This window comes from Rhizophagus irregularis, chromosome 3, assembly GCF_026210795.1.
Source record: "Rhizophagus irregularis chromosome 3, complete sequence".
Taxonomy (NCBI): domain Eukaryota; kingdom Fungi; phylum Glomeromycota; class Glomeromycetes; order Glomerales; family Glomeraceae; genus Rhizophagus; species Rhizophagus irregularis.
The window spans coordinates 3,044,428-3,070,792 of record NC_089431.1 but is presented as its reverse complement, the minus strand read 5'-3'; the positions used below and the strand labels follow the sequence as shown (position 1 = coordinate 3,070,792).

At 30.0% G+C, this 26,365-nt stretch overlaps 8 protein-coding genes across 10 annotated transcripts; 3 read left to right on the top strand and 5 right to left on the bottom strand.

The window, feature by feature from the left end:
- Positions 1 to 58: 58 nt before the first annotated feature.
- Positions 59 to 2,198, bottom strand: OCT59_020754 (uncharacterized protein; the record flags this gene model as incomplete). The annotated part of the gene is made up of 11 exons (XM_025327973.2): positions 2,068 to 2,198; positions 1,890 to 1,999; positions 1,663 to 1,814; positions 1,426 to 1,585; positions 1,236 to 1,344; positions 982 to 1,163; positions 731 to 891; positions 592 to 654; positions 379 to 527; positions 180 to 283; positions 59 to 105 (listed from the first exon to the last, which is right to left on the bottom strand). The coding sequence occupies exons 1-11, from the start codon at positions 2,163 to 2,165 to the stop codon at positions 59 to 61; spliced, it is 1,335 nt and encodes a 444-aa protein (XP_025168718.2). The 5' UTR covers positions 2,166 to 2,198.
- Positions 2,199 to 2,293: 95 nt separating this feature from the next.
- Positions 2,294 to 3,160, bottom strand: OCT59_020753 (RNA-binding protein lsm5). The gene is made up of 5 exons (XM_066149381.1): positions 3,103 to 3,160; positions 2,897 to 2,992; positions 2,757 to 2,784; positions 2,613 to 2,685; positions 2,294 to 2,534 (listed from the first exon to the last, which is right to left on the bottom strand). Exons 1-5 carry the CDS (start codon positions 3,134 to 3,136, stop codon positions 2,502 to 2,504), a joined length of 264 nt encoding a protein of 87 aa, XP_065990292.1. The 5' UTR covers positions 3,137 to 3,160; the 3' UTR covers positions 2,294 to 2,501.
- Positions 3,161 to 3,222: 62 nt separating this feature from the next.
- Positions 3,223 to 4,162, top strand: OCT59_020752 (mitochondrial 37S ribosomal protein bS6m). Its single transcript, XM_025321495.2, has 3 exons — positions 3,223 to 3,326; positions 3,411 to 3,550; positions 3,624 to 4,162. Exons 1-3 carry the CDS (start codon positions 3,282 to 3,284, stop codon positions 3,772 to 3,774), a joined length of 336 nt encoding a protein of 111 aa, XP_025168719.1. The 5' UTR covers positions 3,223 to 3,281; the 3' UTR covers positions 3,775 to 4,162.
- Positions 3,748 to 5,083, bottom strand: OCT59_020751 (uncharacterized protein). Of its 2 annotated transcripts, XM_025321496.2 has the most exons (4): positions 4,973 to 5,083; positions 4,332 to 4,884; positions 4,032 to 4,253; positions 3,748 to 3,952 (listed from the first exon to the last, which is right to left on the bottom strand). In XM_025321496.2, the coding sequence occupies exons 1-4, from the start codon at positions 5,078 to 5,080 to the stop codon at positions 3,768 to 3,770; spliced, it is 1,068 nt and encodes a 355-aa protein (XP_025168720.1). In that variant the 5' UTR covers positions 5,081 to 5,083; the 3' UTR covers positions 3,748 to 3,767. The 2 variants fall into 2 exon arrangements, with proteins under 2 accessions (XP_025168720.1, XP_065990291.1); XM_066149380.1 differs by lacking the exon at positions 3,748 to 3,952 and having other exon boundaries at positions 3,964 to 4,253; positions 4,332 to 5,083.
- A 114-nt stretch (positions 5,084 to 5,197) lies between these two features.
- Positions 5,198 to 6,590, top strand: OCT59_020750. 2 transcript variants are annotated; one of them, XM_066149379.1, is made up of 8 exons: positions 5,198 to 5,369; positions 5,480 to 5,651; positions 5,711 to 5,782; positions 5,855 to 5,941; positions 6,014 to 6,029; positions 6,100 to 6,163; positions 6,237 to 6,274; positions 6,366 to 6,590. In XM_066149379.1, the coding sequence occupies exons 1-6, from the start codon at positions 5,241 to 5,243 to the stop codon at positions 6,134 to 6,136; spliced, it is 513 nt and encodes a 170-aa protein (XP_065990290.1). In that variant the 5' UTR covers positions 5,198 to 5,240; the 3' UTR covers positions 6,137 to 6,163; positions 6,237 to 6,274; positions 6,366 to 6,590. The 2 variants fall into 2 exon arrangements, with proteins under 2 accessions (XP_065990290.1, XP_025168721.1); XM_025321497.2 differs by having other exon boundaries at positions 6,014 to 6,033.
- OCT59_020749 (uncharacterized protein) lies at positions 6,573 to 8,944 on the bottom strand. The gene is made up of 3 exons (XM_025327974.2): positions 8,003 to 8,944; positions 7,710 to 7,915; positions 6,573 to 7,614 (listed from the first exon to the last, which is right to left on the bottom strand). Exons 1-3 carry the CDS (start codon positions 8,255 to 8,257, stop codon positions 6,843 to 6,845), a joined length of 1,233 nt encoding a protein of 410 aa, XP_025168722.1. The 5' UTR covers positions 8,258 to 8,944; the 3' UTR covers positions 6,573 to 6,842.
- Positions 8,945 to 11,734: 2,790 nt separating this feature from the next.
- OCT59_020748 (RING-box protein 1) lies at positions 11,735 to 12,797 on the top strand. Its single transcript, XM_025321498.2, has 6 exons — positions 11,735 to 11,854; positions 11,985 to 12,012; positions 12,082 to 12,132; positions 12,209 to 12,260; positions 12,339 to 12,443; positions 12,517 to 12,797. Exons 1-6 carry the CDS (start codon positions 11,762 to 11,764, stop codon positions 12,527 to 12,529), a joined length of 342 nt encoding a protein of 113 aa, XP_025168723.1. The 5' UTR covers positions 11,735 to 11,761; the 3' UTR covers positions 12,530 to 12,797.
- Positions 12,761 to 26,301, bottom strand: OCT59_020747 (uncharacterized protein; the record flags this gene model as incomplete). The annotated part of the gene is made up of 51 exons (XM_066149378.1): positions 12,761 to 13,063; positions 13,132 to 13,230; positions 13,297 to 13,387; positions 13,466 to 13,554; positions 13,621 to 13,676; positions 13,757 to 13,830; positions 13,898 to 14,046; positions 14,124 to 14,202; positions 14,269 to 14,418; positions 14,492 to 14,599; positions 14,672 to 14,738; positions 14,818 to 14,961; positions 15,032 to 15,167; positions 15,241 to 15,367; positions 15,455 to 15,547; positions 15,617 to 15,700; positions 15,790 to 15,960; positions 16,056 to 16,265; positions 16,337 to 16,532; positions 16,607 to 16,803; positions 16,882 to 16,989; positions 17,063 to 17,146; positions 17,223 to 17,248; positions 17,333 to 17,466; positions 17,544 to 17,661; positions 17,736 to 17,938; positions 18,004 to 18,160; positions 18,234 to 18,302; positions 18,399 to 18,681; positions 18,763 to 18,939; positions 19,008 to 19,139; positions 19,220 to 19,318; positions 19,396 to 19,512; positions 19,601 to 20,884; positions 20,959 to 22,272; positions 22,376 to 22,903; positions 22,981 to 23,301; positions 23,387 to 23,863; positions 23,942 to 24,052; positions 24,124 to 24,209; positions 24,282 to 24,387; positions 24,460 to 24,663; positions 24,740 to 24,889; positions 24,980 to 25,045; positions 25,128 to 25,223; positions 25,294 to 25,398; positions 25,476 to 25,594; positions 25,676 to 25,772; positions 25,841 to 25,953; positions 26,037 to 26,114; positions 26,205 to 26,301. The coding sequence occupies 51 exons, from the start codon at positions 26,299 to 26,301 to the stop codon at positions 12,900 to 12,902; spliced, it is 9,543 nt and encodes a 3,180-aa protein (XP_065990289.1). The 3' UTR covers positions 12,761 to 12,899.
- Between the last annotated feature and the right edge of the window lie 64 nt (positions 26,302 to 26,365).

The window sequence follows — 26,365 nt, the reverse complement described above, 5'->3', positions numbered from 1 at the left end:
TATTTTTATTGATTGATCGTTAATTTATAAATTTAAATTGTATCACGTGATTAAATTTTTAACTCAAATCTCGGAATTCGACAAGTTGTTCGTTCTTTGCTTGTGCTAAAACATGTGTATAATTATATCAGCAAATAATGTAGTAAATCATAGAATAAAAAAATTAAAATGATACGTACTTTCTGCTACTACTACATAACCACCACCAACTTCACAATCTTTCAACACGGACTTTTCCATTATTTTAGCATTATTACAAACAACACATCCGTCTAATCTAACACTATTAATAAGATTGATTTAGAAATTAGAAACTTTTCAAGAAATAACTTTATAATTAATAAGACTAATATTAATTAATAAAACTAATATACTTACTTATCCTCTATGATAATATCATCCATTAGTATAGAATTTGAAATCTTTACATTTTTACCAATAATGCAATGTGAACCGATAGTTGCCCGTTTAATAGAGGTTCGCTCATCAATTTTAGTATCGTTACCAACAAGTGAATCTGAACCAACCTTTAAATAAATCATTAGCAACTTACTGGTTAGTCTTAAAAATATGCAAAAACTTTTAACTTACTTGAGTCTTTGCATTCACTTCTGCCGATGGAGAAACGCGCGATTCGGTGCTAACTTTCGTCATCTTTAGATATAAAGTTTAATTACATTAGAAATTGAAGATCTCGACACTCTAAAAATTTGTTAAGAATTCAACATACATGGCGATTCAAATCACAATATTTTGGTACAGTGTTTCCACGTCCACAAAATCCAGTATTATATATATAAACCTGACAGTAAACTGGTTCCTTATCTTTTTCATCCCATGTAGCAGAGTATTCAAGAGCAATTTTCTGGTGATTTTCTTGTAATTTGGCCACTTTAATCAAATATAACTAAAGACCATTAATAAAACAATTAAAATTAAATTCAATTAACTTATAATTTAGTTGCAACATCGAGTACATACATTTATCTATTCCTTCTTTCTCTAATAAATTTTTTTGATATTGACATTTTACAAGTAACGGGACTAAATGTTCTCGAACACTAGAAATTGCTTTTTTCTGCGCAATTAGATCGATTACCCATCGTTTAAAAATGTAAAGGTGAGAATCTTGTAAAGTAGTATGAATATTTACACGCGGAAACCTATTAAGTTACTATCAGTTAGTCATCAGCTAATCATCCTTATTTTTCATAAAATGAAATACACGTACGCACTTCCACAATAGTGACATACGCAAGGAAAATTCTTGGTCTAAATCAACTTCAGACGCGACATAAATTAGACGTGATTGATTAATATCAACTCCAACAAATTGTTTAGATTCTTTGAATTTCAATAAGAAATTATTAATTTCTATTTAAACAAATATAATAAAGATAATTTGAAAAAAAAGAAAAAACTTACTATCGTCCTTATAATTATTACCACTTCCTCCACTACCCTCTGATTTATTTGGTTCATAATAAAGTGCTGTAAAAGTAGGATCTCGAGTACGATGAAGATCCAAGAATTGGTGAGGAGGTAAATCAAGAATCAAATCGCAACTAATCACGACGAAATCATTCTAATAAAGAATATAATTAATAAAAGTTAATTTATCGCAACAATAATGCAAGCAAACAACGATATTAAAATAAAGACCTTAATTTTATCTTTAATCGTTCTCAACGCATCAGCAGTCCCTACATCTTCTTTAACCACTTCTAAAATTGGTTTCAATTTTCCTTCATAGACAACTTTAATATAATGTCCAATTTTATGTTCCCCGCTTGATTCCGAAATAATTATTACATCTATTCTTGTTGAAAATTAACGCAAAATATTAATATAATCGAATGATTAAAGGTATTTTATGGAAATTTACATACCGGTAATTCCAGCTCTTTCTAACCAGTCCAAAACATAGTGTAACATTGGTTTATTGGCTAAAGGAAGCAAAGCCTTAGGTATATTGTTATCCTCAGTAAGTGGATAAAGTCTATAATACATTTTTTCGTTAAGGCCAACAAAAATTACTCGAATAACTTGGTGGAATAAAACAGGTACCTGTTACCATAACCACACAGAACGATAGCCTGAAACTCAGTATATCGAACATGAAGTTTTTGCTTCATTTGTTTCTTATCTGATTCGAACAGTAACATTTTATTTATGTTAAAAAATGTAAGCGATAATCTCGCAGATACTAATTTGGCATAATCTTTTATAAAAGGCTCGAGCACGTGATCATAGTAATATATGGTTAGTACTTAGTTGGCGAGTTTAAAACATTTAAGAAAGTCATATGATCAAATGGTATTTTTTATTTTATTATAAATTTATCAAATCTGACGTGGAATTTTTATGGCGTACATTTTTAATACTGCGAACCATGTCATCAGTATAAAAGAAATAATTATGCAGTTCAATATTATATAAAATCTTAAAAGTGCATTTACATCTATGTTTCTAAATATCAAATGATATATTTGACGTTTTTCCTAACTTTCCGGTCCTTCACCACCGGGTATAAGCTTTTTAAATAAAAAATAAAAAAAATTAAACCAAATAAGAAAAGCCCAAAAATGAAGTAAAATAATAATTGTATTCACCATAGTTATATTGTTCCCGTTCAGTAGGATCTTGTCAAGTTTTGTGGTTTTACGGCCCTCTGGCGTATTTTCACTATTAAGAAATAAAAAGAAAAATCAATTAATTAAATATTTGGAGAGACATACAATAATTTTACAACTTACTATTCTGTAACATCTTCCAACACCATATCTAATTCGCATAAATCAAAGTTAAAGACATATTGATCAAAATTTTTGTCACATAAAAATTAATAAATATATATCTCTATTTAAATTATGATGCGAACAAATCAAAAGGATACTGACATAATCGTCAAAGCCCAACAGAGTTCCTGTGAATTCTCTTTCACTCTTCATAATGACCCAAATTTTAGAGCCAATACATTTGTCGATCAATTCTTAAAAACGTATTCCCGTAATTAGAACAAAATATAAAATTTTAAACGTTAATAACGTCAATTCATTTCTTTTTCAATTAATATTTGGAACCTGAAAAGATAACACATACCAAGTGGGAGAAGTTGATTTGTTGCAGTTGTCATTATATTAAGGATTTAGGATTGTCAAAAAAAAAAATCCGATAACATAAATTGCTATATGTAGGTTGCACAGCATAATCAATTTTCCTAAGCCACTCGATAAAATTTTTTATTTTTCACTCAAATTATATCACTTAAATATTGAAAGATGTTTTATGAACTTCTTTGTATAACTAGAGCGGGATTAATGGAGGTAAAATATAACTTTTTACTCCATTAAAGTCACTCCTCATAAACCTAATTATAAACCTAATTATAAACATTAATATGATAAAAGGCAAACTTTAAAGATCTTGTCCGAAATTCAGCAAAACATGTTCTTGAACGAGGTGGAGTTGTAAGAGGTTTTGAGAACTGGGGCGAAATGCCATTAGCAAAGAGAATACGCAGACACCAAGTATACCATACTCGTGGACAGTACGTTAAGGAATTTTTTTTGGTTTTAATACGTTTTTATAAAACTATTAATTTATTTTTACATTTTGAATAGTTTTTGGCTTATGCATTTTGACACCAACCCAGTAGTGATAACCGAATTAAGAAAAATGTTTAACAATGATCCTCGTGTTATTCGAGGAAATATAGTTAAACTTGGGGAAAGACTTGAAGATATTATAGAAAGACCTGATAAGACTCATTGAAATTCTTTATTTCCACGATATTTCTTCAAGCCCTTAAATCTTTTCCCATTTATTTTAGTCTCTTCAGATTTACATCTATCACATTTGCACAAAAAATAATAATCATTCATAAGTTTTTGTCTTCTCGCTTGTAACGGGGAATGAGTATCTTCTATATACGATATAGTTAATTCTTCACCTAATTGACGTTTAAGAGTAAATTTAACGTATATTTATTAAATTTCAATTTGTCACTTGTATTTTATATTTTACATTACCTTCTTTGATATTGTGAAGTGCTATAAATTCCACTTTACGAAATATTTCCTTTTTTTTAATTAATGTATTCAAGTTGATGTCTGTTTGTACTGATTCAATAGCAATACATCCTTCGGAATTTGCATTATCCACTTGATTATTTTCACCTTTATAATTCGGCTGAAGGGCATCGCAATTCGCGTCACAAGAATGATTAAAGAATGACGCAAATGGATATATAGCTTAAAAAGTTAAAAAATAAAATAAAATAAATAAAATATACGTTACCGAAATTTCTTTATAAAACAAAATCATCTTACCTCTTCCAAATAAAATTTCTCTTCCTTTAGATTGATAGTACATTCCAAATCCATTGCTTTCGATTCTCGAAATCATGTGTAAAAATTCTTCAAATTCAATATTTTCTTGAATCAAATTTGATGACTTAAATATTGATAATAAAAATTTTTTATGTTTCATCCAATCTTGTTTTAAATTGGTTGACCAATCCGAATAATGTGATTTAAGCAACAAAAAATCTTTGAAATAATTTCTGAGTATATCATTTTTAGGTTCATTATCATCATTTTTTTCTTCACACAAATATTCAAGCAATATTTGTACTAATAATCTAATTACACTTTTCATATGTTTATCAGCCCTCCATGTAGCAATTTTTCTTGATATATTACAGATCAATTCATGTTTTGCTAATACATTTGAATCATTTTTGTAACATTCTAAACTACAAAAGTAAGCTTGATCACATGACACACAATGGTATGAAAATGCTGAAGAGGAATTATATAAATTACATGTATAACAATACCGTTTTTTGTGATTATCGAAAGGCGCAGTTGCAAGAGGCAAGCACTTTACGATAAAAAAAAAATTCTTTGTTATATTTGGAGTAATTAACGCGCAAAGCATAAAGGCAACGACTTTATAAATTATAATGAACCTTTAAAACAACTTCTCCAACTTTAATATCTGACTTTGCAAGAAAATAACGACCTTTTTCTGGTGAACATGTTAAACGAACGGGATACGATCCAAAGTCTAAATTCATCTTAAGATCGATCAAGATTGATATTCTTTGATAATTTTAAATGATATTTGATTGGTGGATTATCTTAAACCTAATAATGATGTAATATTTATCATTTTAGAATTATAACATATCGTTAATTGTTCGCAATTAAACAATTTATTAAACGAAAATAACGAAAATGCTCCGTCTAGCATTTCCGGCACGCGCTGTACAGAATATCTATACTTCGACCTTAGCTCGAAGTAGTACTAGTTTTACTGTTAAGAGGTCAAAGTACACGCTTCCGGACCTTCCTTATGACTATAACGTAAACAGTTTTTTTTGACGTGAATGGATATGTAAAATATGTAAAAGAGAAAACTAGACTTTTTCGCGTCTTACTTCTCTACTTCCATGACAAATTGTTATGAAATTTAGGCTCTCGAACCTATTATTTCAGCGGATATAATGAAAGTTCATCATGAAAAGCATCATCAAGCGTACGTTAATGGGTTGAACGTGGCCGAAGAAAAATTTGAGCAAGCCTTAAAAGACAAAGATGTTATTTCTCAGATAGCGTTACAACCTGCGTTGAAATTCAACGGTGGAGGTAAAGTTTAAGTTTGACTTGATATTTTTCTTTCTCTGTTAACTTATTTGTTTCATTAGGACACATCAATCATTCTCTATTTTGGGCGAATCTTGCTCCCAAGAAGGAAGGTGGTGGCGAACCTCCAAATGGTATATTTAGTTTACGACTTTACGTTATGAGTTTATTAAAATTTCTAAATAATAAGAATCTTTTTTTTTTAGGCGAACTTCTTAGTGCCATTAAAAAAGAATTTGATTCTCTCGAGAACTTCATCAGCAAATTTAATACTTTAACTGCTGCTGTTCAAGGTTTGATTCATTCATTATTTTGAGTTTTTGAGTTTAATGAATAAAATTAACTAGACATTTATACCTTAATAGGTTCTGGATGGGGTTGGTTGGTAAGTATTTGTTAAAGATATAATATTTTCGTTTTTTTAAAGCTAACTTACGGTTTTTTTATTTAGGGTTATAACAAAACGACAAAACGTGTGGAAATCGTAACCCTTCCAAACCAAGATCCATTAACAAGTAAGAAATTTATTCTATTTTCTGAATACTTATTTATATCTTAAAGCAACTAATAAACTCCATCCACAAATAGCTCACGTGCCTCTTCTTGGAATTGACGTTTGGGAGCATGTATGTTTATATATGTTTATATATAAATTGCATATTTTTTTATATTTTTTGAAGCGTTACGATTTTTTTTTTATTTTAAAATTCCTTATAGGCGTATTACTTGCAATATAAGAATGCCAGACCTGACTATCTGAAAGCTGTTTGGGAAGTTGTTAACTGGAAAACTGTTGCTGCAAGATTTGAAAACGCCAAGTAATTTTAGCTTACTTTGTAATTATAAAATTACCTTGTATTTCGTTATAAAGTAAATAGTTTCAATGTATAAGAAAATCATTTAAATAATAAACACGAAAATTTTAATATTATATGATACAATCTATCGTATCGTTCTTTTGTCATTATTTTTTATTTATCACAAAAAAAAAAATATTACATTTTAATTACTTTACAAATGTGTATGTGCATAAGATATGTGCATAAGATATAATGATATGATAATTACAATAAAAGTAAATTAGTATTCTTTTGATTATAAATCAGATAAAATGGATATAATAAAATGTAGATTATTATATTATTATTCAATGTTGTAAAAAAATTAACATTTGTTTATTTCGACTTCCTTTTATTAAGGTTTGATATTTACTTGACCAGTAGTGTTGGTACTGCTACCTTCACCAGCAGTGTTATTATTATTAGTGTTTGTGATAGTAGTTTTCCCTTTCTTACTACTATGTTCTGCAGCCATCTCTTCTACATCCTCGCGACACATCGGACATTTTTTATTTAACTTAAGCCATTCATCTACACACTCTTTATGAAAATGATGTGAACACCATAAACGTCTTAATTCAACACCATCTTCATAAGGTTCTAAACAAATTGAGCAAACTGCATCGTCGGAGTTTGGAATAGGAAAAGGAGGTGAAACTGTTGGAGCCGAAGAAGTTGAAGATCCCTTGCGATTGCTACCAAAAAGTTGTTTAAACCGAGATTTTTTACGTGGTTGATCTTGTCTTGGTGGCTGTGTTTCATCATTACTTGGTGTCATACTTGAGGTTTGTGGAGGCATTGTTATAACAGTATCGGTTGATTCTTCTACAGATGCTTTATATTTTACTAAAGGGATCTTTTGAATAATATCATCTTTTGCGCCACTCATTCCAGTAGCTTCGCTAACGTTTAACATTCTCATTGCCACTAATACACATGGTAGACAGAATATAACAGCCAGACACAGTAATATTGGAATGGTAATAATAATATAACCAACAATAACCCATGTCAAAGAAAGGTAAAACACTGGCGGTGAAGTGCTTTGACATTTAACGGTAGTGAAAAGTAGGTAATTGCCAATAATAAACCATAAAGTAGCAAAAAGGTCTAAAAAAGATTTTAGTCTACAATTTTCACGTTTATTAAAATAATATTAGAATAAATATTATCAGAATAAATATTAAACAAAAAAAAAATACATAAATATAAAATTACTTACCGGTCAACCCATCCATCCCTTCTTTGATTTTCATTTTCATTTGGATTTTGCCCACCACGTCTATTTTCTCTAGGATTTAAATACAAATATACATTGACTGGACAAGCTACTATCACACGAGCAATGTATAGGATAAGAAACAGCCTTAGTGGTTTATCGCATTCTTGATGACGTGAAATTACAAGCACTGTTATAGTTACAACAACCTAATTTCATTTTAAAAATATATATATTTGTATTATTAACCCAATCCATTAATACTTATAGCATTTTTGTACAAGATATTTACATACCTGAATTAGAACCATTGTTAAATTCAGAATTAATAAAACCTTTGAGGTTCTAGATATAGATCTAAAGTTCTCAACAATATATCCCCACCAATTCTGCCTGACTTGTCTTGAATTTGATGCAGTTGCCCTTACGGACGTTGTTGCAAGAGAAGACGCTGGCCCAGAAGATAAAACTGAAGTGAATACTGCAGACCTCTGTTGACCTCTAGAAACTGGTGTCGTTGAGGTAGTTGCATCATTAGAGTCATTATCCATATTGTAAAAACTTATACAACTATTCGTTACTAAGGTATTCGTAAGAATATTAAGCGTAGAGTAGATGAAGCTTGTGTAGTATGTCCCGCTAATTCGCTTTCATTTACTCAAAGTGTAATAACCCATATAACAAACAATATTGAACAAATTTGGCAGCTTATCACGAGACTAATATATATTTTGCTGACGTCAAAGTTTTCTTTTTTCTTTTTTCTTTATTTATAAATAATTTTTTGAACCAAACCAGTACCAAACCTATGCTTTAATATCAGGCGCAATAATATTATTATTAAAAAAAATGGCAATCATCCGATAATTAACTTCTACGTGATGTAATAATTGCGTTTCAACAAAAATTAATTCCTAAAAATCATGAAACAAAATTTAAATATAAATGAATGAAAAAAATCGGGTTTTCTGTTTGTTTCACTGTAATAGTAAAACCTAGTACTAATTTGTCAACGTTAGCTACAATGAAGAAAAATTCTTTAAGAATTGTGTGTCTCTTAAAATATTGATAATTTAGATTGAGACATTGAATCTCTTTCGTTTATGTTTTTTGCTTGATAATTAACCTGTTCAACAAATGTTATATCTACAATATCAGATATTATAATATTATATGATAATTGCCCAATATTATAAACTCCCGAGGCAAAACCGGAAAAGCTCGTTGCCTGTATAAGCCAAGAGATAAAATTAGGAAAAAAAGTCTATTTATATAAAATTTGTGATACAACACTTAATGGCGGATCTTCTATTTTGTAGGTCAATACTCAATATACAATATGGTATCAGAGTTAGGGTCTAAAAACTGCTTTATAATCCAAGAATCTATGCTAATTTTATACTTATATGATATTTTTACTAAAATAAAATTTAACTGACACAGCCAAAATTTATAACAAAAACGGGGGGACAAAATAATGCCGCTATGATTTGTGGTATATGAAATTTAGTTAAAACAGCTTAGTCTGACAAATTTATAAATTAATAATTAATAAAATAGTTTTTTATAATTAGGGTTCCTAAAAATATTCGCAACCTTGCATTTTATTCAGTAATTGTAGGATTTTATTAAATTATCATCTACTTTAATAATAAGTACTTGTAACCGATAATGACTGACTCGGGTCGACTTCTATGACAGTCAAATTGGGACCATAATGATAACGCAAATAAAATAAAGTTGTTAATCAGAATTACCAGATATATGAATGGCAGTAATAAACTTGTTAAGTGTTGTAAATGTTATTTGTTATGTTTCTTTTGATAAATAACGACTTACACGTAATTCATCTTACTTGTTGCCGTAGATAGAAATGGAATGACAACCATTAGTAAAGCGTCCTTATCTTTTACACTTTTCGACCAGATGGTTAATATTTAATATTACTCCCAACTTTTCGCTTCACATCAAGAAGTCCTTTAAATTTTTCTTTCTCTAAATTGGTTAATTCACGGCTCAAACTTCTCCACAAACTTCTTCCCACTCTTTATCAAATTTCCACTTCCCTAAAATTAAATCTAAATCAACTTTAATAATTTTATATTCTTTTTGAACTTAATGTGAACATTATCCAATTGGATCTGGACATACACCCAATTGTCCAATTGAATGTAATTTTTGAATTGGACATTGTCCAAATCCAACACTGAATCGGTAGCTAAAAGATCCGCCAGCTTCTTGATAGTCTACCATATATTTTTTATAATTCTCTTCTATTCTCTCTCGTAATTTCTTATTCTACTCTAATTTATTGCTGGTTAATTGTTCCTCGTCCAATTGGTTAACTTTCTTACTATAATCCTCTTAATTTTTATTTTCTTGTCGGAGTTCACTAAAGGCTAAACTCTTTTCGGTCGGACAATCTCGTTTTCCTTTTGAGTGATTTCTTGGCTTTTCATTTTTAATTTATTATTTAAATTTAAAACTTCTGCTCCAAAGTTCTCTTTTCTCTAATTCATCTCTTTCCGTTTCTAAATTATCATAATTATATTTCTCTTTTTGCTCGTCGGATAATTCACCCGGTCCTTTACTTTTTAACTCATTAATCTGCTCCAAATAATCTTTTTCGGTATTATTCCAAGTTTCTCATACTATGTTTAACCAAAAAACCTTTTGCTCTTCTCTGACTCACCTTCGGCCATGGATCAGTTTATCTATGAGAAGTTGAGTGCGAACTAATAGTCTACATCTGAATCATATTCTAGATTTGAGACCATGAAAAAAGAATGGCTATTTGACATTTAGAATTGGTTTAGTTCAAGAGAGTGCTGATTTGAAAAAAGATTTCTTCCAGGTGCAGAAGTCAGTTAATCTTCCTTAAAGAACAGGTGAGAATGAGGCTCGAAGAATTCAACAGACTGATTAATGAAAATAGTTGAATTATGAGGTGCCAAGATTTCTCGAAAAAAAAGACTCTCTTATTAATATGATTCATACTAAAAAAAAAAATTAAAATTGCCTGATTTCGATATTTAAAGTAAATTTAGTTAGATGATTCTTAATAAAGTACTTGCAAATTGCAATGGTCAAAGACAATTACAATTACATTTATGATTTCAGAATATATCAATTTGCAGTAAATATTAACACAACCTAGTGCAATTTATCAAATTACCAGTCTCAGTCTCTTTCCAAAGAAACTTCAACTTTCCAATTCTTTGAAACGAGTCAACTAAGTGAGATGAAACAATAGACAAGTATGGATTATAGTGAAGACACAAGTCAATAAATAATATATAATGAGAGATATTAGTCAATTGATGGTACAATAAGGAACTGAATATTCTAATTGATCAATTCAAACAGTTCTTTCCCGATGACAATGAATATGAATTAAGAAGAAAAGACTAAGTTCATAAAGTCGTTCGAGATTTGGATACTCATCGAATATGATGTTATTTGAGTTAAGAAGTTATTAGACCCTGAAGAATATTCATTCTACAGCCAACTTCAAAGATATTGCTTAACTTTTGAAATAGAGGAATATGAAGTATTTCAAGTTATTGATAATAGATTATCTACCTTTATATTTAGTTAGGTTTCAAAAGATTTTTAAGAAAATTTTTACTTATTATTCTTATAATTCTGTGTTTATATTGGCTTTATTCTAGGAGGAAGATAGGACTATCTAAACAGGTAGTTATAGTTGTAAATGAAAATTAGCAAGCAGGAATTGCTTTGAACAAGAAGAAATCACTGAAGAAGAAATGATTATTCTGTGCGAAATTATTTACTCAAAGAAGAGGAATGAAAAAAAAAGCTTACGCTAAAACCGGAGATAAAGAATACAATACAAAATATCAGATATCATATGTCGCGATAGTGTTTAGATCGACTTTCCCAGAGTCACGTGATTGTTCAATTAATTCCGATTATGTGATTACACAATTTGCCTACAAAGGAAATTGAGAAGTAAACCATGTGACTCACCGTAAGAAATATTTAAATACAAGACTGACTTTTGACCAGCACTTTTAAACTAATTCGTAAAAAAAATGAGCACTCCAATGGATATTGATCAACCAGCTGGTTCTAGATCTAGTGGAAAAGCTAAAGATACAGGAAAGAAACGGTTTGAAGTAAAGAAGGTATAGTCCATTACTCTTTACTTATTCGGAGTTTGTTATTCCACATAAGGATTCTATTATTAAAGTCTAAAAGGACTTTTATATTTTACTTTTTTGCAACTAAATGATTTTTTAACTTTACTCGATTCAGTGGAATGCCGTTGCTTTGTGGGCCTGGGGTAAGTATTCATAATACAACAGAAATACGATATGAGTATGAATATAATTTTTTTTCTCCTTTCCTAAAGATATTGTAGTTGATAACTGTGCTATTTGTCGAAATCATATCATGGATCTTTGTATGTAAATTTTTGTTTCAATTTTTTGTGTTAATGAAGGTTTGCTGCTATGGCTAATTATCCTAATAATTTAAAGGCATTGAATGTCAAGCAAATCAAGCGTCTGCGACCAGTGAAGAATGCACAGTGTATGTGGATTTTGTATGTTGTATTTTTATAATAATTGATTATGTTATTGAATTCTTTTTTCTTTTTTATTTTAATAGAGCTTGGGGAATTTGTAACCATGCATTTCATTTTCATTGCATTTCTCGTTGGTTAAAGACCCGGCAAGTGTGTCCTTTAGATAACAGAGAATGGGAATTCCAGAAGTATGTTATTAAATATAAGATTACTTGAAATTTATTAACCTTTTACTGATTCTTTGATATTTTTTTTGTATAGATATGGTAGATAACAAGTCTAATTGAGATATATTTCATATGAACACCTCACCTTAATACTCATGTCTCGGATTAAGAATTTTATGTAATAAATAATAAAATTAAGTGATACTTTGCAGGATATAGAGGATTAAATAGTGTACAAAATCATTTGCTAATTAAGCTAATTTGAATTAGCTAGTATTAAATTACTCTTTTAAATAAAAAATTTTATAACAATTCAATTCAGATATTTATTGTAAATTTAAATTGATCATTAAATATAGATATTTATTCAGTTTATATCTGTATATATTCTATTTAAAATTCATTATAATTATAAATAGAAATAAAAAATTTTATTATATAACTAATGTATATTTTTTATTTATTTAAATAAATTATTTACTCAAGAGCCTTTTTTTCTGCATTGTATTCATTGATTACCATTTCGATTTTTCTTTCGAACCAGTTTTTACTTTCAGGATCAGGAATTGGAATAAATGGTCCTGGCGCTTTTTTCAAATTAAGTAAAATACCTTGAGGTTGTAATGAAATAGTTTGGAGATCTAAAAATTATATATTAGAAAGTTAAATAATTTGTTATTCTATAATTGTAAGATTTGCATATTCTTACCTGAAAATGAAACTTCCCATTCTACTTTTAGTCTTTTACTTTTTACAAGCATAATACGAGACCGTGTAAGAACTACAACACGTTCGTCTCCTTGAAGATCTATTTATAAAAATCATGATTAATATAAACAACATAAAATAGCAAATTGTCAATAATGTAAATTACCAAGATGAGCAGTATATTCTTCATTAAAAAATTTTCCATTCTCCAATCCTTTCAACCAAGATTGTCCTAAAGCTTCTCTTTGATCATATGGCTGTATTACGATACTTAGTTTTAGCAGATATTCACATAAAAAAAATAATAATAATATAAAGTGTGAAAATATATATACTTTTAATATTCCATCCCGCCCAACATATCGTGGTAATCGCACTGGTGCAATATCATTTTCATCAAAGACAGTGGTGGTATTTCGAATTCCTTTATATACATTAACGAATAAGTTATCAATAATGTAAAAAAACAATCATCTCGATTATGACATACCTTCTGTTACATTACTTGCAAAATCAAACACACCCACAACGGGTTTTGTCACGAAACTTAAATAAAAAATTAAAATTAAAATTAATAAAATATTATGTGTATATGTATTTGAATACAAGCAATTCTAAATAATTACCCAACAAGTCCTTTTCCTACACCTTTGAGCAACCCTGCTGCACCTTCTTTTTCAACGCCTTCTATAGGTTTACGCTAATTGGAATATTAAATTAGTGTCAATTGAAATAAGGAAGGATCGAATTTATCTGGATCAACTTACTACTACTCCTTCAATACCACTTGTAATACTTGTTGCTAAAGAATTAACTCCTTGAGTGACACCATATAATGCATGTTTAGGTCGATTTCTAAATTGAGCCATTCTTCGTCGATCTTGATAAGCTTTATCCAAAGTAGCAGCAGAGAGGCCTAAAATGATTGTAATTTAACTAAAATTAAGTATCTTAGATAGTCATAATAAAAAAAACTATCTTTAGAATACGAACCTTTTCCTATACTTCCTGTAACCTTGGAAAAACTGTCGCTAAAACCATACACTGTCTTTTTGAAGAAGCTCGTTGCACCCTAAAAAAATACGATTTCATTATTCTGCTATCTTAATGGTTTTTTTTTAATTCATATAATAATTACTCTTGCAAGCCCAATTCCAAGATCTTGGGGTCGATTCAACACAAATCCTTGGTATGGTTCATAGAAAATATCAACAACTCCAGAGCTAATATTACTGAATAGGCCAACAGGGTTACCCAAAAAGTCGGCGGAGCCAATGATTTTATGCACCTGTATAATAGTATTTAGTTTTAGAATTTTTCGTCACAATATTTTTAATCTAAAAAAAGCTTTAATACATTACTTGGTAGATAAAAGCTTCACCGTAGTGACGATTGATACGATTAATTAATACGGGAAGACTGACACGCGCATTTTCCATGGCGAGAGCATTAAGTTTGATTGGCGCATCCTAATTATGTAAAATCGAGCAATTAATATATATTTTTTTTAAAGCTAAAAAAGAAAACTCTCAGATATTTACGTTAATGTTTCCAATTGCCATCGTCAAAACATTGATAAAGAACATGATAGGATTACGTGGTGGGGGCCTTTAAAACAATTTATCATATTTAAAAAGTGCTCATTATCCATAAAGAAGAGATCAAACTAAATAAAAAAATTACATACTTATTTTCAACATTTATGCGTTCTGTTCTAACAAATGAAATATTAATTTTCATCGGATGTATATGCAAGACCTCAAAGTACCATTGATTATCTCCTTCGGTTGATTTTGGCTCAGGAATATCAAGCGTTCCATCAATAAGTTGTCTGTAATGAATTATCATTTAAATATAAAGAAAATAAATAATTGTAGCTTTATATAAATATCATTACTTACGCTTCTTTTTCATCATTAGTGCTTGAACCTGCAAATTTTGTAAATTCAAGTAACGCAAAGAGAAAATCTTCATCAATTTCGAAGGTCATTTCTTGCAACAACAAGGAAAAGTATTTAAAGTAGATGACACCATGCGCTAATAACAATTAATGCAAATTATTAGAGAGATAGTATGGTAGATTACAAAAAGAATAATGTTAGGAACTTACATTCATCCTTTGCCTTAATAAGCGAAACATGAAAAGCCGGATGAGCATCTGTCTCTTTTGCATCTTTCGGAATGACCGATGGGTATAAAATTATTGGATATAATCCGCCATATAGCTGATTATCAATCTTTTGAAAGGAAGGAAGGAAGGAAAATAATTGATAAATATCTTTACGACATTGAATTTTTACAATAAGCATGAAACTCATATTAACCTGTAACCATTTAATAAGAAAGTTGACAGATTGATATAACGTAGAATCATTATATTTAAACTCCAACCCGCGCATTGAAGCATATATCAATTCCTTGAAAATAAAGTTTATCAGTAATATAATTACATATATTGATATATTATAATTTGATAGATTATATACCTGCATCCGTTTATTAATCACGGAAATACCAATACCTTCTAACCTGATCTGGAAACTTAGTGTAGTGACTGAGTCTACATCAATCTAAATATTGACGATTAAAACAAATTTTAAAATAAGTAAATAGATAGAACATATCAAATTGGTTCAATTAGATTATTATTAACACAAACCACTTCAAAAGCTTCTCGACCGGCGTTAGAATCATCTTTGGATACTGATGAGATTGATGGAGCCCTTGGTCTGAATATACTTTCTGATTGATTATAATTAGAAAGCAACAAGACTTGAGTTGGACCATCAGCTGCTACTTCTATAGAAATTACGCGATGTCCTCCGTCAACCTAAATAATTAACCATATTATAAGTAAATTGAAACAATAACGTAAATAAAATAAACGGTTTTTAACGTTGTTAATTATTTGATAATTAAAATTACCGGATATTTGAATGGCATTAATGAACCTATTTCTTGTATATTAACCACCCGTTCAACATTTTTAACGTTTAAGACCAAACGTTTTTCTTTTTGTGCTGGCATATCCCACGAATAACGAGTAGCATTTCCAGAAGGAAGATGATATTTTTTTACATTTGATATATTTGATTGAGGTGTACTTGAGCCAAAGAAATCACGACGGTTCGGATCCTACAATATATAGAGTTTTAGTTCCGATCATTTCATAGATTTATAGTTAAAATTTTGAAAAATAAACCAACCTGCTGATAGAAATCAACATCAACATCTGAATAATTTTCAATACGGTATGGCCACTTCCCTTCCTCTTTGTTTAATATTACAAAAACTGTAGCATCTTCAAGTAAAATTTCAGTTCTAATTAAATCAGTTACTTCATCCGATTTTCCAACCTTTACATGAACTCTTCCAACTTCATCAATATTAAACGGAGCAGACCTATTGAAAGTGTTTTTGAGAAGTTATTTATATAATTATAGGTAAAACAAACCAACAATTTAAAATTTAAATACCAAGGATTATTTAATCCCGGATGACATAGCATAAGCTGTTTGACATTTCCTTTTTTTAAGAAATGAAGTGGAGCACGATCTTTGGATTTAATGGTTATAACATTAGTTGATTCTGGCTCACGGAAATTGATGTCCTCACTCAAGTTGTTTTTGAGAATAAACCGCGGTGTGAAAGTCACAATTTTAGTCAGTTTGTACTATAAAATAATATAAATTTCATTGTTATAAAATATAGTCCCACCTAATAAATTATCATTTTTAATTCTAAAACTTACTTTTTGGTTGCCTCCTTGAATGCTGACACCCAAATGAATTTCTTCAGATTTTGTTGCAGAAGGTATAGAAATTTCCATAAATGTACCAACAGCTTCAAAACTTAAAGGCTGCAAAACAAAATTTAAATCAGTAATGAGATTCGATTATTTTGATAAACTTTTTTTTTTTATATATAATTACTTCGCTCCAGTCAGAATCTCCCACTTTTAATAAAGCACGATTTCGTAATTCATCGCTTGGATAAGAAAACATATACGGAGCAACCTAAAACAAATAATGACAAGAATTTAACAAGCTTATTTACAAAATAAGGCGGCAAAAAAATTGTAATAAAACGTACCACATTTTTCTTCTTGGATAACGAACCTATAATATATGGAATAGTTCATGAATTACTAATATTAAAAATTGTTGTGTGTATGTATATATAACATATTATACACAACTAACCTTGACCAGCAGCAATTTTAGCAGACGCTAAAAGTGATTTTGACTTGAAAACCATATCGAGACCTGTTTTGTTTATCATAACATATGGACTATATATACTAAATTTGAACGCTCCTCCGGAATCAGGAATTTCTCTGATAAAAACGTTTACAAATCAGAAAGCCTTTCCAACAAATTACAATAAAGATATTGATTATAAACAATTACTAACGTGTAATGAATTCGAAGGGTTAATTTTAAACCTTCTGAATCTTCAAGTGTCAACATATTCTCAACTGAATAATCGGAATTTGGAGAGCTAATTATAGAAAACTCGCTAGCTTTGTAACCTAAATAAAAGATGAAAAATGTTAGCAAAATAACTATAATTAATTTTTTTCTTAATACTAAAAGTACAATATACCTGAGTCTTGTATGTCAATGTTAAGTAATAATATGTGATTTAACTCAATGGTATGTAGAGAAGTTATTGCTCCTTTGCGTAAATAATTGTCAGGCCAATTTTGATTTGTAGTCTTATCAACAATTCTAAATGTGAAATCATAGGGTAACAGATTTTCAACTTGTATCGGCGCACTTAACCGGATAGCCATACAAGGATACTCTCTGTAAAATAGATAAATATATTATTATTCTAAATATTTCAAGAATACATGACTATGTATATTTACTTGACGAGAGGATCATTCTTTTTGTATCTAGAAAATACTTGGAAACGGAATGGGACATCATTTTCTATAGATTCACATGTAATAGATTTCATAGGATTACGTTTTACGAAATCTTGCCAGTATAAACTCTCGACGCTCCAATTGTAACCAAACCCGCCTAAGCACAATGTAAATAAGACATTAATCACAAATCACTTAAATCAATAAGATATTCCGTTCTATTCTTTTACCTTCAGGTCTGATCTTAAGCCGATTATGATAAGCATGTTCTATAGGAACAGGACAATCTTCACCAGGTGCTAAACATTAGTTTTTTAATCGAAAAATAATAAAATATAAAATATAAATCAGTAACTCTAATAAAATACAATACTACATATAATTATTAAGTTTACCTATTTGATAAACTTTGCCAACATTTTTGCCATGTTCGTCAACAATTAACATTTCAATTGTTAAAAGCGTACGATTTTCGATAACGAGAACTGATCGGAAAGTTACTACTTTTATATTATCTTTTAATTTTACATCGATCACCAAACGGTGGGATATCTTGTTGACTTTTGGTCGTAATATGTACATTGTCTCTCCTTCCCTATCGACAGGGATTTCCTTAATGCATTCCCATATTGCACCTTCAAATTGGACGCCTAGCATATTTTTTGCAAAGCTAATAGTCTACAATTATAATAATTATAATTATTTAAAATTTTAATAACATTTTTTAATTAAATGATAATAAATAATATTCTTTCTTACTTCACGCGTTTTACGCCAGTCGTCAAACCTCCAATTCAGGTCTTGTTCATCGTCCATTTTTTTAATTTCAGTATCTGTAGCATCATCCGAAGAAATAGACCAAACGTGCATATTATACCCAGTTCTATTTCTTAATTTATATGGGGTTCGCGAACCTCTCGTGGCACTCAATACATGCTAAAGCCAATAAAATTAAGCTTAATTAAATGAAATTAATACTTAAAAATGAATAAATAGAAATCTACCTCGCTTTCATGATTTACTATGGAAAGAGTTGTAAAAATCGTTTCCAAAAAAATATGTGAAATGTTTATCTCTAAACGTTTCTGAGAGGATATATCAATCACCATACTTTCTGGATTTAAATTTTTTGATGCCTAAACACAAAATTACATCAACTCAAATGTACAATCAATCAAATATATATAGGATTTCAAATTACCAAAATATAACTTACGTGTAAACTATAATTCCATGGCTCGACTAACGGCTCCCAATGAGAATTGGTCAAATTGAAATAATTTATGTAAGTTGAAACTGTGGCATCAACACTCATCTGAAGATTAAAAAAAGAATCAGGATAAAGCTAAAATAATAAAATAGTTAAAAATGAAAAAAGTAAATGCATCAAACCTGTGATGACCAGTCTGTTACGTCTACAGAAAATTGATTCGCACTTGCATCAATCATAGGTATGTTATGTTCGTCGCCAATAACAACTAATCGAGTACCATGAAAGGTTGCTTTAAGCTGTAATAAAAAATATATATATATATATATAAGCGGGTATTTAAATAAATATAATAATTAAACGGAATTCCAAAATACAGCTACTTACAGTTTCTCGAGTCATCATTAAAGTCTGTAAAACACTAGGGCTCTTCTTTGAATTACCACCTTTTTTAGCTGCAGTTAATGAATCATAATTAAAATTTTTAGATACCGCGTTATCAAGCGGGACATTTGCATCAATTTCTGGTCCAGATATAGTTTCTTTTTCAGGAGGTGGAGCTGATGATTGTGATGAGAGTTCTGAAACTTTATTTACTATTGATGTTATTAGTAAAACGTCTCTATATGAAAGTCTCAATGTAAGGGGTCCAATATCAACATTAATGTTCGTAAGTTGTTGGCCCGGTCTAGAAGTTCTAGTATCCATGGTCATAGCAAAATTAAAGTTGTCAATAAATCGTATAAGAGAATCAGCTCTCTTATCCATTCTACATAAAAACATGCCAATTTTTTCAACTGTAAGTGCCAAAACTTGTTGTTGCGTAACAACTATCTGATTAGCAGAAAGGACAATTGCTTCAGTATTAGCCAAATCAGGGTTAGCTAATAGGATAATTTCTGCGGAAGTAACGTTCACACGATAATTTAAACTGGTAGTAACTTGAGGTTGCGCAGTTGTCGGACGAGGTGGTAATGATGGAACATTTGATTGTGGACTCTTAATAGACTTCGATTCTTGTTGAGATTGGGATACAGCTTGGTTTGTTTTTGAGCCTTCGAATGCGCTCATAAAATAATTACGGGTAGCAAACAAATGATCAAGAGTAAGTATTATCCGTGGACTATCAACAGTGACGATAGCAACAATGCTTCTTTCAGTAACACCAGATATTGAAACGGTAACAGAAAATTGTGCAGTTTCTTTGTTAACAGCTGGTAATATCTCTCTATATACATTTTGGACATTTGTTCTAGTATCATTCAAAGTGGCAGATTGAAGACTGAGTTCTGCCTCCATAGACTTATCTGATAACATCTTGTATTTAACCTTAGTTTTATTTAGGCAAAATTTCGATAAACTTGTATCTGATAATGATTTCGTTTGAGAATCATCTCTGGAAAAAATTTCTAAATATATTTGATTCACATCGAATATAAGATCGATCGTTGTCCAAGGCTCAACTACTTCTTCGTCCTTTTGCGATGAACTTGTTCCTGATGCACTTGAATCTTTAGAGTATTGAGATGGACTTGTTAGGGAATTGGAAGTACTTTCATTTGTAGATTCAATAGAACTAAAAGCCCGAGGGATAGTATTTGATAGATCAAATAAATATTTATATTGTTTTTCTGTTAAAGACATCTTAACATCGGACATCGTTCCAATAATCTATTAAAAAGTATTTACAATTAAAATTCTATAATAAAAGACAGTATTAATACAAAAATATAATTCTTTCTAACCTCCATATCTGGTCTAACTGAACCTTTAACATGTTCAGAGTATGAAATTTTGAAATTTATATCAACATCGTCAATTATTTGTAAAGTTTGGTTCTTTCCATCAGGTAAAACAAACTCTGAGGTTACCCTAATCTTTTGAAGTTCAGCTTTAATCTGAGTAAGTTCCCCTTTTCCTGACTCATTAGATATGAACTGATTTGAAGCAGAAAATACACCAAGATTTGCTATTACATTGTCCTTTGACTTAGTATCATTAGTGAAAAGAATAATTGGAGCTCGAATTACAATATCGAAATGAAATTTCGAAACACTCTCTTGTAATTGTGTCGCTTGTTGAACAGCAGCGTTCCTAGCAGAATCGTAAAGACCTTTCATTTGAGCAAATTTACTGCCAAATTCAAGCAAAAATCTAATAGGTTCTTCTAGGAAAGTTAATCTTGCAGAACCAGTTCGTAAGTAAACTGACGAATTATAACCAGGAAAACCTGGCATTTTTTCGTCAAATGTCTCATATTTAAAAACGGCTAAATCTTCTCCTTGAATAGTAAGCAATTGACGCAATGATTCAGGTCTATCTACACTAGCCATATCATCTGAAAGTGAGAAATTGCCTAACCGAGCTCCCACACGAATAGTATTTTGTCTTAAATGAACAGCAACATCCGCAAGTGATAATAACCCCGTTGCAAGTCTAACGCCATCATTATTTAGTATAAACCTTATACTATTAAGTTTAGCCTTTACTCTAATAGTGGAAGGCTTTGATTGTGGTGTTCGGACTTCTTCTGATTCTGTACCAGGTTGAACATCAACGGCTTGTGGTGTTGGTGTAGGGGTTGATGTAGGCGGTGACGTGAAAGTGTCCAATATAAAACTATATAATGTCAAAATACTTTCACGTGAGATAATAACAGTGATCGTAGACAATTCAATGTCAACACCCTGGTCAATTCCTTCGAATTTTGACATATATTCTGGTGATTTTGGATTAACTTTAAAATATTTAATGTGAACAAGATCTTTAGAATCTTCAGACTGAGCATTGCCATAACCCTCAGAAGAAACTATATGTTTAAATTCTGAAGCGTTGACTGAAATTTTATCCTCAATACTAAGAGACCTAAGTACAACTTCAGCAGACATATCGAATGGTCGAAGAACATAATTCAGCCCAAAATGTTCCAAGACCATATCAACCAACGCAACTTCTGGTTTATTCGGATCTGGATCTGCTTTTTTTAAAGTAGCCGTAAATTTATCCACGCGAAAAACAAATTCAAATATTCGTTGATTGACTTTCGCATTATTCGAGTCCTTGAAAAATAATAATAATAAAAAAAAGGCAATTAGTAATCAAATAAAATAAAGTATAAAATAGCATCATATAATTATTAATAATAAAAATTCTTCAATATACGTCTGTATCTTGTGCGTCAAAGAATTCTTCTTGTTTATCTTCATGAGACTCGTCATTCTCTTCTTCCCCTTCACTAGCACTATCTATTACTAAATCTTGTGAAGTTTTTAAACCAAGTTTTTCTACTATAGTATCTCTCTGTTTCCATGCTAAAGCTTTGTTTGCCATATTTTTACTTAATGTAGCTTTCTTCCCCTTTGGTTTGTCTTTTAAGACATCTTCAACTACATCATTAAACGAAAATTTATCAGAAGGAAATTGGATGCTTTCAGTACTTTCATTCGTACTCTTTGGTGTAACTTTTTCAATTATATTCATCATGATCTTATATTTTCTATCTGAAAAATTAGCTTTTAGTAAAGGTAAGTGTCCTGTAACTCTGAATTTTGTAAGATTAGATGCATGCCGTATTATTGACATTTCAACATTAAATTGCATATTGATACGATCAATAACGTGAAGGCCATAATTGGCTTCAGAGTCTCGAATCTGAGCTAAGCAGCGCTCAACAGATTGTCCAACTAAGAGCTAATAAAAAAATAAATTAAATTAACAACTTATTTAAAAAGTTTATTGGGTAAAAAAAAAAAAATTTTTTTTTTTACCTGAGTCGAAGAAAGTTGCACTGTGAAACGATCGTACATCAAAGACTGTAACTTTTCATAGTCTTTCTCGCTATAACTTTTACTTGCTTTTGCCTGAACTTCAGCGATTTGTTGCTTGCTAACCAAGTTGCTTTCTACACTGATATGACCGGAATCTAATACTATTACTTGAGCATCTGATTTAGTACAACTTTCCGGAACTATAAAAATTGGCGCGTTCATATCAATTTTTACGTCTATAGTCTTATGTTCCTCCAACGCATGTTCTAATCCAGCTCTAGTGATAGCTTTAATTCCTTCAAAGGTATCCCCTGCAGCTTCCTATATACCCAGATGAAGAATTTTAATATCAATCATATATTTAAAAATTCACTTTTACAAATAAAACATTCAATTAGAAACTTACTATTAAAGCTGAAATTGTTTCCAATTGCTGTTCTGGAGGTCTAAAAAAGTCAATAACTGCTTCAACAGCATTTACATTATAAATAATCTCCAAATGTCTCATTTTCATTGAAACACCATTATCTGCTCTACCATCCAAAGGATTTTGTTCAAAAACTAATTGAAAAAATGGATCCTGTGATTCATCATATCCAATATCACTCGCACGATTATTCCTCGTCAAATCTTTTTGAGAAGCTTCAGTAGTATAATCTTTTACTCTAACTATTTGAGGATATAATGTTCCTTCGGTAGACCCATCAAATACTGTTAAACTACCCAAAGCGCTTTCAGCTTGAAATGATTCCGGACGTTGGATGAAATTCGCTGTTACTGTATCAAACTTGACGCAGAGAATATTGGTTTTTTTACCATGAGGATCTTTTTTCAGAGTAAAAGATCCAGTTTTAAGTTTTGTTTTGAGTGAAAGTTTTATCCACTATTAATTAGTATTAAAAAAAAAGGGAATGAACATAAAGTAAATAAATTTACGGTAAAATTACAAATATATAAAAACCTCTTTAGGGAAATCCACGGCATTTTGCACCGCAGTTGATTCATCATAATCAATTGCTTGATATAATTCTTGTCGCTGTTCGTCAGTTAATATTGATTCTTCTTCACCTGCCTAAGGGAAATTAAATGTAATAAATAAAAGTAAACATAATATGATTAAGATGAAATGAAACAGTTTCTTACATCAGATTGTGATCCACCCCACAACCAACCACCTAACCAACCACGTTGTGATGATTGTTGCGATGCGTTTTCTTTTTGTTTTCTGGCTATAATAATTTTAATGAAATTAGAGAATTTCGTATACAATTCTAACATTTTTAAGAATATTATATACTCACCAATTAATGCCTTTTCCTTCCTTAATTGTGATTTTGCTATTGATCTGTAAAATCGAATATCTTCATAACTGAGTTTCCGTTCGAGAGAATTCAACGCATTTTGATCCTATAAATTATGTTTAACAATCGGTAAAAAAATATACGTATCTTACATAATACTTAAAACTTAATCGCAAACCTCCGGTGTTATTTTATCAAGTTGTTTGTCTTTATATAATTTAACGTATGAATGCCTATCATCACGACGTTCAGCAAAATACTCCCAGGTAAATTTCTTATTGCGCTCACGAATTTCTGACAGAATACATTCACCCGCAAATCTCAGCCAAGCTTTAGGATCTTGTTTAGGAGTTATTTCTTTTGGAGGTCGAAATTTTCGGTACTATAAATGTTATTATGAATGTTATTTGTTATGTACCTTTTAATAAATAACGACTTAAACACGTAATGCATCTTACTTGTTGTTGCCGTAGATAAAAATGGAATAAGTCAACCATTAATAAAGCATCCCTATATTGTTCATCGTCTAAGACGAATCCAAGTTCATCAAATAATAATGTCACGATAGTTTTTGGTTTATTTACATCAAAATTTTTATTTAATATAATCTATAAAACGCGAAATAAAAGAACAATTGCGAATCATGAGAATGAATAATCATTATTACTATGAAAACCAGAATTATTAAAAGCACTTACACGTCCGGTACCAGAGACGGGTTTAAGTATATATTGATGCTCTGGTATATTTTTTTCGGACGCGATCTATTATTTTATAATAAAGTTAAACATTATTTAATAAGAGCAATTCAGAACAAAAATTACAGCAATAATTAATAAACATTACCAGGTTGTTAAATATTTTGATAGCTTCATTATTGTGACCGGCCAAAGATTTCGAATCCGTGTTCCAATACATGGATAGAGACCCTAACGTTATTAACTTATGAAAACACGAAGAAAATTTAAGTAATCATAAAAAAAATTTAGTCTTCAGTTATTCATTTTTTTACCTTATGAATAGTACTAGTCTCTCCTTCAATAAATGTAGGCTTCCAATTACCGTCAGTGGATACTGCCGAAAATTCAGATAGAGTCAATCCTATGGCAAATGGATGCTAAAAGAGAGAAATATATAGCAAATCTAAAGTTTAATCAAAAATAAAAATCCAAGTAAATTTAATATTAAACGTACACCAGGATCACTCAGTTTATCTTCATAACGAATGTGAATATTGTTAATTGAAATCTGAAGGTTATCTACAACTTTTGTAACGAGCTGATTTATAAAAGATTGATTCTTTTGATCATCCTCTTTTGTATATAAAAAGAAGTGTTATATCAATTATAAGATCTTTAAATAAAATTTTTAATCATATATGTTAATTTAATCACCTGTCGATTCAGTTATTTGAGTATTTAACAATTCAGCATTTGCTAATTTTTCTTGTTTAACTTGTTGAGCCCGGTTCTCATCTTCTTCAGTATCATACTATTAACGACAATAATTTATCAATAGCAAAATTTAAAATATTTTAAATCAAAAATTTTGATCTTAACCTCTGATTCGGCTTTTGGAACCGCTAAGAGATAAACATTATTTATGAAAACTTTAACAGGTTTATTCTTTAAATTCGACCAAGGGATATTAAGTGTTAGTTCCCCAAGGTATCCTAAAATATTTCACATTAAAAAATTTTCATGATAAATTCTTAAATTTATTTAAATTTTATTAATTTTTTCAAAAAAATCACACCTTCTAAGACATCAATAGGTAAATTAAACTTGTCAAGAGCTTCTTTCTTTAGTTGTAAATTTCTTAATACGACGTCACCTTTTTTAAAGGAAGACGTTTAAAAAAATTAATATAAATATATAACGTAAATTAACAACCTTCAATGCAAGACCACATTTGTAGACATGCCTGTCCATATTGCAATATTAAGTTGGTTAACTTCAAGATTGGAGACATAAGCTCCAAGAAAACGGTTCAACACGTTAGCAACGAGAGACTCGAGCATTGTGTTGTTTGAAAATGCAATATGAATGCAAATATTTTTTTATTACCGAATTTTATATATCACT